General features: G+C 34.0%; 1 protein-coding gene and 1 pseudogene across 1 annotated transcript; one reads left to right on the top strand and one right to left on the bottom strand.

The window, feature by feature from the left end:
* Positions 1–206: 206 nt before the first annotated feature.
* LOC126505733 (olfactory receptor 5AC1-like) lies at positions 207–1026 on the bottom strand (annotated as a pseudogene).
* Positions 1027–8398: 7372 nt separating this feature from the next.
* LOC126505743 (olfactory receptor 5AC1-like) lies at positions 8399–9319 on the top strand. The gene has a single exon (XM_050148976.1). The coding sequence runs from the start codon at positions 8399–8401 to the stop codon at positions 9317–9319; it is 921 nt and encodes a 306-aa protein (XP_050004933.1).
* Positions 9320–9536: the final 217 nt, after the last annotated feature.

Genomic DNA, 9536 nt, shown 5'->3' with positions numbered 1-9536 from the left:
TTAAAATAACAAAAATTGAGATCTATATTAAAAGTGTGCATTAATGATTTAGAAATCTGTAATATTTATATGACAATCACACAGACAAAAGATTACATGAAATATTTGTTATTTAGCAGTATATTAGCTTGCTATATGTGACAATACAAAACTAGAAATTTTGATGTATTTAAAGGATAAACATTAAATATTTTTCTGAAAAGGATTTATGACTTTATGAGTTTTCTCAGACCACCTAAAACTTCCTTATTTCTTAAACTGTAAATAAAGGGGTTCAACAGAGGAATCACAATGGTGTAGAACAGAGAGTACATCTTATCCTTATATTTATTTGGTCCGGACCCAGGGCTCACGTACATGAAGAAGAGAGTGCCATAGAACAAGGAGACAGAGAGCAGGTGGGCACTGCAGGTGGAGAATGCTTTGCTTCTGCCCCTCTCAGACTTTGTTTTCAGGANCAGTACATGAAAGTGTATAGAGTGGCAAGATCTCACAGTAGAAATGATCTATTATATTGGACTGGCAGAATGTTAATCTAAATAATAATCCTACATGGACAAGTGGATGCAGAAAACCAATTGTATATGAAACACCTATCAGGCAAGTGCACACTCTATTGGACATCACCACAAGATAGAGGAGAGGATTGCATATGGCAACATAGCGGTCATAAGCCATCATTACCAGAAGGAAACATTCTGTGGTGGCACTGGATCCAAAAAAATAATATTGGGCCATGCATTCATGGAGGGAAATCATTTTATCATGGTCTAAGATGTTGACAAGCATCCTAGGAGTCACTGAGGATGAAGTACAGGCATCTGCAAAGGCTAAACTTCCAAGGAAAAAGTACATAGGAGTGTGAAGATGTGGGTCCTTCCAGATGAGAAAAATTAAGCCAAGGTTGCCCACCATGGTAGTGATGTAGATGAAGAAAAACACCAGGAACAGGGGAACTTGCATCTCTGGGAGATCTGTAATTCCTCTGAGAACAAACTCAGTCAGCAGAGTCCTATTGACTTCCATAATATCCCCTCAGTCTGCTCACTGTAAAGAGATATAGATGAAAAATATGAACCAAGATTCAAGAAAGGTAGAATTAAATCAGTGTCACATTTTCTCTCTCAGATGCTCATTAATCCACCCATATAAGTATAGAATATTTCTGACTTTATGAATATACCTGACATACAAAGATTCTTAGAGTGATTTTGAGGTACAGTGAATTTTCATGGTGTGTTTTTATGAGAATTATTAAGTAATAACCTAAACATAGCAATAAGGTCCTAGAGTACTCTCATAGTCACTCTAAGTTGCACACTTATAAGGTTTTATGCACAAGTAAGAATGGAAAATATATAATACATATGTGCTTTAGTTGCTTTAAACAATAGTGATAGCAGTACAAAGTGTATAATCAATTTCTCAACTGCTTCTTATCTTCATTATACTGAATAACAAAAGCAGAAAGAGCTTTAGTTTTGATAATATATATCATTAATTGTTTCCTAAAAGAAACTAAAAAAGATAATAAATATAACTCTTTTTTCAAAAGATACCTTTAAATTTCTGCTATAAAACTCTATTTACCAGTCCTTGGCTCATTTAAGAAACTGATTATTTGTTATCTGTATGTTATGACACTATAATTCTTAGCTCATGACACAGAATTGATATTTGAGGTGACATAGCCAAGATGTTAAAATAACTCTTATAAGAGGAAGTACGCATGCTAATACATACACTTGTGATTTGTTTGCATCTTATAAGATGCAAAATTAAAGATACAGCTCTTACATCTTTAATTTTGCATCTTATAAGATGTAAACAAATCTTCTAATTCTGAAAAGTATGCAGCTGAAAATTATTTTAATAATTTAAATACACATGCTTCTATGAAGATTGCAACAATTCTCCCGTTGCTCCCATAATAGTACAAAGGGGGATATCAAAGTTAGAATGCAATATTACAAAAGAAATCATAATTTTACAGCAAGTGAGTTCATTCAAACAAGGAATGCTGAATGTAAATAATAGTCTTTTATATTGAAGAACATACCACTTGGTTACCCAATACTAAATAGTAAGCAATGCATATATGTGTGTGTGTATGTTTGTGTCTGTGTATGTGTGTATTACATAACATAGACTGGGAATGTTGTTTTTACAACTAGATATTTATAAATATGTTTATATTTATAAATCTAGTAATATTAATATATACATACATATTGAACAACAACAATTAAAAAAAGAAGCCATGAAATAGGAAGATGGCAGGAGTGGGGAATATATGGGAAGGATTGAAAAAAGGAAGGGGGGAAATTATATCATAATAATCTCAAAAATAAGATATATAGTAAAGAAACAAGCCACAAAAGGAAAAAGTTCCAGGGTCATCTTTATCTGTATTCCATTTAAGTGTTCAAGTCGTAAATTTTGTTTCAATAGAAAAGCAAAGAATGGGGACAGGAACACAATGAAGCACATTAATAGGAAATGTGTATGACAAAGATAAACAGTAAAATCTGAAACTTTCACAAACTATAAAATAGTGAGAAGGATAAGTTCCATTGAAACTTGAGGCTAGGCAGGGAAAATCCAAGTCAGTATTATTACAGTTTATAATTAATTATACATGACTATTATCATAAACTGTGCTTCAGATTTTCCAATCCTTGAGTTGCTTTTATGCAATAGAATGTAATCATCAAGAAACAAGAACCCTGGGTATCTAACTCTCAGAATGAAAACAATTGTGGGATTCATAAACCCTAAGTTATTACAAAAAGAGCTGTCTGAATAACCTACCTACTTATGTTTTTGCTTCTATATCATATTGATAAGTCCTTTATAAACTTAGCTAAATATTTCATAGCATAGTCTGAGACTGCCAAAATCTGAAGTTTTCAGAGCATGTGCTTTCTGATTGCCTGACCACAAACACAAAATGAGTAGCTGAAAGGACAGTAATAAAAATAAAAGCCTAAAAGGAACAATCTTGAGACAGTAAGAATATATGGATGTGCTGAATTATTTTTTGTAAAACAAAGAAGTTATATTGTAGAAGTTATTTCTTCTCATTTTTGTTGACAATATGAAACACAAACTTTGGGGTTTGATTGAACATGTCAGCATATTAACTGTTGGTTTATGTTTCATATTGAACACATATTGATCAAATAATTATTCAGTTTTCTACACTAAATCTCCAAAGGGCTCAGATTATCTTTACTTTGTACTTTCTGAGATATCTTTCAGCAGTGAAACTGACTCTTTAGATACCTTTTTTTATACTTTTTACATATTTCTAGGAATGCTATCTAATCCATGAACCAGGTGAGGACAAACTGACTATTGTAAGATGTTACACACTTCTCTGGTTCTCAGCAGACCTCAGTATTATCTGCTACAGGAAGAATGGCAATGTCAGTGTCAGAATTCATTTGCTTAGTAAAATATCCAGCATATTGGTTCTGTAACATTAAATTACAGAGTTCTTTTTTAATTTAAAATCTTTGAGTCTCAATTATATCTCCAAATTACTGGGTTATGTACCCTAATCAAAGTTGTAAATCTTGTTTTAAATTGTGGCTTCACCAAGAAGCATACCCTTTGCAATCTATAAGTCTAAGGTTTTTTACTGATGTAAATAAGCAATATAGCAAAAACACTAAGCATAGAGTTCTTCACACACCCTCATGACTGAGTTGAAATTCCTGGTCTACAAATGCCTAAGGGTGTAGTCATACAATTTAAGAGGACCAGACAAAATTTTTACAGGTTTTTCCAATCTGTACTTCATGCTATTCAATTTTTGTGGATAAATCCTCTCAACAGAGATATTCTTTGTATATTAGCAATTTTATGAAAAACTTAGTAGTAAAAGATTCTGCTTTAAAAATATTTACATTCCAATAAAATACTGAATCCTCACCTAGCTCCTACAAGGAGATGTATGAATGTGGATGCCATGAGATATAAGTCATCATGAAGAACTCTTAAAGAATACAGATAGCATAGGCAGTTGTTCTCTTCATGTTAATTCTCCTTAAAAAGAATTTGAATTGAACATTTTTTTTTTCATATTTTAACTGCTACTTGTGAGGTTAACAATAAAATTCCCTCAGTGCTGCTAAAATAATCCCAGTAGAATAGCCATTCTCCAGAGAGCATGCAAAGAATTAAGAAGTCTCAACAAGGAAACTATTATAAAAATTGTTTTCATATGCCCTCTTTCTTTTGAAAATCAAAACATTTCAACTTAATAAAAGACATATTCCATTGAGATTCTTCTAATGTTTTAGATGTAACAGCTTTCCAATTAAATTTATCTTATTATAAAACAACTGACAAGTGCTGAGGGATTATGGGGAAAAAAGAACCATCATTCACATTGATAAGATTGTGAACTTATCCAGTCTTTGTATAACTCTTCACATAATGTTTAAAATAAAAATGTTCCATCAGGAATTTTAATGCTCCCTCCGAGAGTCAAAGACCATCTAACAAAAACCACAATACCAATAAGAAATTTTCATTTGAGTCACAGGTTTCAAAAAATTTTTCAAGCCCGGCGGTGGTGGCGCACGCCTTTAATCCCAGCCTGCTGTCTGCAGGCAATTGCATCTTTTAGGAGCCCTGAGAAAACTGGAATAAGATCAAAGGCCAGGGAGAGCTAACTGTCTCATTTGTTATCTGGTCTGTGTGTGATGGGAAATTCAGGGCTTAACTGAAATCTTGGCTAAAGTAGTCTATGAAACTGGACCATCTTGTCTAACTACTATGAAGTTGTTCTAGATGCAGATTTTTTTAGGAAACTGCAACAGATGTATTCTGAGAGGATAGATAACCTGGCTACTTCTCCTCACTGATGTCTGGTCCTTTTTTTTTTCAAAACATACACAAACTTTTAAAGGTAACATACATATGTACATTAATACAATCATGGAATATGTGGTATGCACAAATCAGCTAATGATGATTTTCTGTTCTGTGACTGAACTGGCATAAGACATCTCTCAACTTCATAAAGCAATTTGGACTATATAACCAAATTGTAATTTAAATCTCTAGTCATGTCATTGGAAAGAATGATATTCAGTAAGCCATAAGGACTTCGTAGCCAACAAGATGATTCATGTCTCATCCAGTCTTAGAGTTGTTCCCATATACAGGCATCAGCATCTATGCCACCTGTCTTGTAGATTTTCTTGGCTTCTTACTTCATATCTGCAGCCAAGTTAGAAAGTCAGTACATCTAAAGAAGACTCTTAATGGAATGTGTGTTTTATCATCATTAAGTTGTAATGCTTTTGTTTTCAAACAAAAGAAAACATGGAAACAATTGTTATAATAGGTTTGTTAGAAGTGACTTCTTAATTTTTGAATACTATCAAGAGACTGGCTATTCTACTGGGATTCTGTTAGTATTAAAGGAATTTCAGTGTTGACCTCACAAACAGCATTTAAGATGTGAAAAAAAATCATTCCATCCAAACACTTCTTAAGGAGAATTGACATGAAGAGAAAAATTGCCTATGCTGTCTTCATTCTTCACCATAAGCGTTCTTCATGATGATGTAAATCTCATGGTATCCATATCACAATGCCTTTTTGTAGGCATTAGGTAAGATAGAGTGTTTTATTTGAATGAAATTATTTTTAAAATAGAATATCTCAATACTAAGAGTCTTTTCATAAAAGTGCTAATATACTAAGATATCTGGTGAGAGGATCTGTGGAATACCATATAAAATAGAAAGCAGAACTGATTGTGAAAAACTCTGAAACATCTTGTCTGGTCCTCTTAATCCTCATGCATACACTTAGGTATTTGTACTACAGGAATTTGAATCCAATCATATAAATGTGTGAAGAACTCTCTGCTTAGTTTTTTGCTGTGCTGCTTATTGACATCAATGAAAAACCATGGATTAAGATTGTTGAGGGTATGTTTATTGATGAATTCAAAACTTTGTAGTAAAAAAAAAACAAGATTCACAAGATGTATTACTGCAGATAACCCAATTATTTAGAGGTGGTAACTGAGGATCAAAGATTTTGAAATTAAATATGTGTGTGCTCACGTGCACACACACACACACACATGCATGCTCCTGTAAGATAAGAATATAGAACCAATATTCTGGATATTTTACTAAGTAACTGCTTTCTGGCACTGACATTCCAAATCTTCCTGTAGCAGAAAGACTTTCCCAAGTGCCAAGAACCATATAAGTGGGTGAGATCTTTGTATACTGAGTACTGTCCTCACCTGGATCATGCTTTAGATATCATTCCTAGAAATATGTAGAATACTCTTGTATCTTAAGAGTCACTTGCATTGCTGAATTCTTGGCAGATACTAAATGAGGATAATCTGATGCCTCTGCGGATTGAGCATAGAATAACAAATAATTATTAGACTCACAGTCAGGTTCTCTGTTATTTAATATGTTATGATGTCAAGTCAAAGCCCAAACAAAGATTTTGTTTCACATTCTCAACAAAATTGGAAAGTAATAATTTCTACAATATAACAATATTACTTTTTTGTTTCAGAAAAAATCCTTTAGTACATCCATATACTTTACTATCTCAAGATTATTCTTTGCAGGCTTTTTTTTTAACTAACTCTCAGTTTTCTATAGTAGGGTTGGGCAATTGGAAAACATATGCTTTGAGAAAATCAGCTTTTAGTAGTCACAAACTGAGGTGTGGAATATTTACCTAAGTACATAAATAACTTATCAATATAATATAGAGGCAAAAACATAAGTGTGTATCAGCAAGACAAGAAATTTAAAGGTCAATTTTGTTATATATATATATTTTTTTCTGATATTAAGGTATTGTGATTGTATAGTTTAAAAATGTAATGTATATAGGTTGTTAATGGATAATCAAGCTTGTAGTCATTTTAGTTAGATTTTCTAGATGTGCATAGATATATTTCAGATAGGTATTCTTTATATCTTTCAAAGAATACAGAATATAGCATTTTTAAATGTTTTAATAACTTAGGACTTTTTATGACAATGAGACACTCTGCTCCTGGCAGCACCAATCTACTTCAAGAGGAAGATGGGCATCGAAGAGGATCCTTATGGAGTTTGATAGCCATTTGGGCAAGAAACTGCTCTTGCCTGGACTATTGCATAAACTGGACACAGAGAACCCGCAGAGAGAGGACTGCTGAACTTGCCTAAAGGTGAGATGATCTTTCGGGGTTCCTGATTCATGAAAGAGTCTGCGAGACATTCTTCAGGACAAGCAGATAGTGACTGCCTTTGAAATTTCCTGCTTTGTGGAAATGTCTGCTGGAAACTATGGGCCTGTAGGCCGAAGATGGATGCCCCAACGGTACAGAGGAACTTTGGGTGACTGTCCAGGCAGCGAGATGTCTCTGTCATTTCTAGAGTTTGAAAGTTGCTTATTTCTTGTTTGCTTAGGTAATATTGTATCTTTCTGGAGTCTTTGATGGAGTTGAAGAATAGTTAGTTATAGTTATAGTTTTCCTCAGTTATGATAAAGATTATTGTAATTTTTACTTGATAACTGTTTTGTTATATGTAATTTTGCTATGTTAAAGTTAAAGCCTTCCTTCCTTTTTGTTTAAACAGAAAAGGGGAAATGATGGAGGAAGGTGATTGGTTAAATAAACTGCCTTGGCCCTGATAGGTAAGAACATAGGTTGGTGGAGTATACAGAACAAAATGCTGGGAGGAAGAGGAAGTTAGGTCAGACATCATGCAGCTCCTCTCAGGGCCAGACGCCATGAAGCAAGCCGCCAAGTCAGACATGCAGAATCTTTCCGGGTAAGGCCAGTGCTACACAGTTTATTAGAAATGGGTTGATTGGGATATCAGAATTAGCCAGTAAGGGCTAGAGCTAATGGGCTAAGCAGTGTTTAAAAGAATACAGTGTCCATGTAATTATTTCTGGGCATAAGCTAGCAGGCATCCAGGGTGCTTGGGACACAGCCCCACCGCTCTTATTACTACAGAAATTTTGTACTTTTATCGGTATTGTTAAAGTAGCTGTACTGGATAGGCATTAATTATTTTTCATTCTTTCTTGTATATAAATATTACAACTACCTATGCAACTTGAGTAACTATGATGGTACACTAAGACCTTATTGGTATCTTTAGGCTATTCCTTAAAATTTCTCATAAAATTATACCATTAAAATTCACTTTACCTCAAAATGATTCTAAGAAGCATCGTATGTAAGGTGTATTTGTAAAATAAGAAATATTTTATACTCATATGGGTTGATTAATGAGCATCTGAGAGAGAAAATGTGATTCTGACATCAATTACACCTTGCTTGAATTTTGGTCATAATTTCTTCATCTAAAATTCTTTACAGTGAGCAGACTGAGGGGATATTATGGAAGTCAATAGGACTCTGCTGACTGAGTTTGTTCTCAGAGGAATTACAGATCTCCCAGAGATGCAAGTTCCCCTGTTCCTGGTGTTTTTCTTCATCTACATCACTACCATGGTGGGCAACCTTGGCTTAATTTTTCTCATCTGGAAGGACCCACATCTTCACACTCCTATGTACTTTTTCCTTGGAAGTTTAGCCTTTGCAGATGCCTGTACTTCATCCTCAGTGACTCCTAGGATGCTTGTCAACATCTTAGACCATGATAAAATGATTTCCCTCCATGAATGCATGGCCCAATATTATTTTTTTGGATCCAGTGCCACCACAGAATGTTTCCTTCTGGTAATGATGGCTTATGACCGCTATGTTGCCATATGCAATCCTCTCCTCTATCTTGTGGTGATGTCCAATAGAGTGTGCACTTGCCTGATAGGTGTTTCATATACAATTGGTTTTCTGCATCCACTTGTCCATGTAGGATTATTATTTAGATTAACATTCTGCCAGTCCAATATAATAGATCATTTCTACTGTGAGATCTTGCCACTCTATACACTTTCATGTACTGACCCATCTATTAATGCATTGGTGGTCTTCATTTTTGCTGCTGTCATACAAGCTATTACTTTCATGAGCATCATGGTCTCCTATGCTCATGTTCTCTTTTCCATCCTGAAAACAAAGTCTGAGAGGGGCAGAAGCAAAGCATTCTCCACCTGCAGTGCCCACCTGCTCTCTGTCTCCTTGTTCTATGGCACTCTCTTCTTCATGTATGTGAGCCCTGGGTCTGGACCAAGTAAATATAAGGATAAGATGTATTCTCTGTTCTACACCATTGTGATTCCTCTGTTGAACCCCTTTATTTACAGTTTAAGAAATAAGGAAGTTTTAGGTGTTCTGAGAAAACTCATAAAGTCATAAATGATTTTCAGAGAAATATTTGGTGTTTTTTTTTAAAAAAATCAAAATTTCTAGTTTTGTATTGTCACATATAGCAAGCTTATATACTGTTAAATAATGAGTCTGTACAATTATCATAGAAATATTATAGATTTCTAAATCATTAATGTATACTTTAAGTGTAGATTTTCATTATTTGTTGTTTTGAATTCATGCAGATAAACTAAAGTTAACTCAA

Source organism: Alexandromys fortis, unplaced genomic scaffold, assembly GCF_014885135.2.
Source record: "Alexandromys fortis isolate MF-2015 unplaced genomic scaffold, M_Fortis_MF-2015_v1.1 scaffold_4, whole genome shotgun sequence".
Taxonomy (NCBI): Eukaryota; Metazoa; Chordata; class Mammalia; order Rodentia; family Cricetidae; genus Alexandromys; species Alexandromys fortis.
The sequence above is the reverse complement of the archived record's forward strand: the minus strand, read 5'-3'. Positions and strand labels throughout refer to the sequence as shown.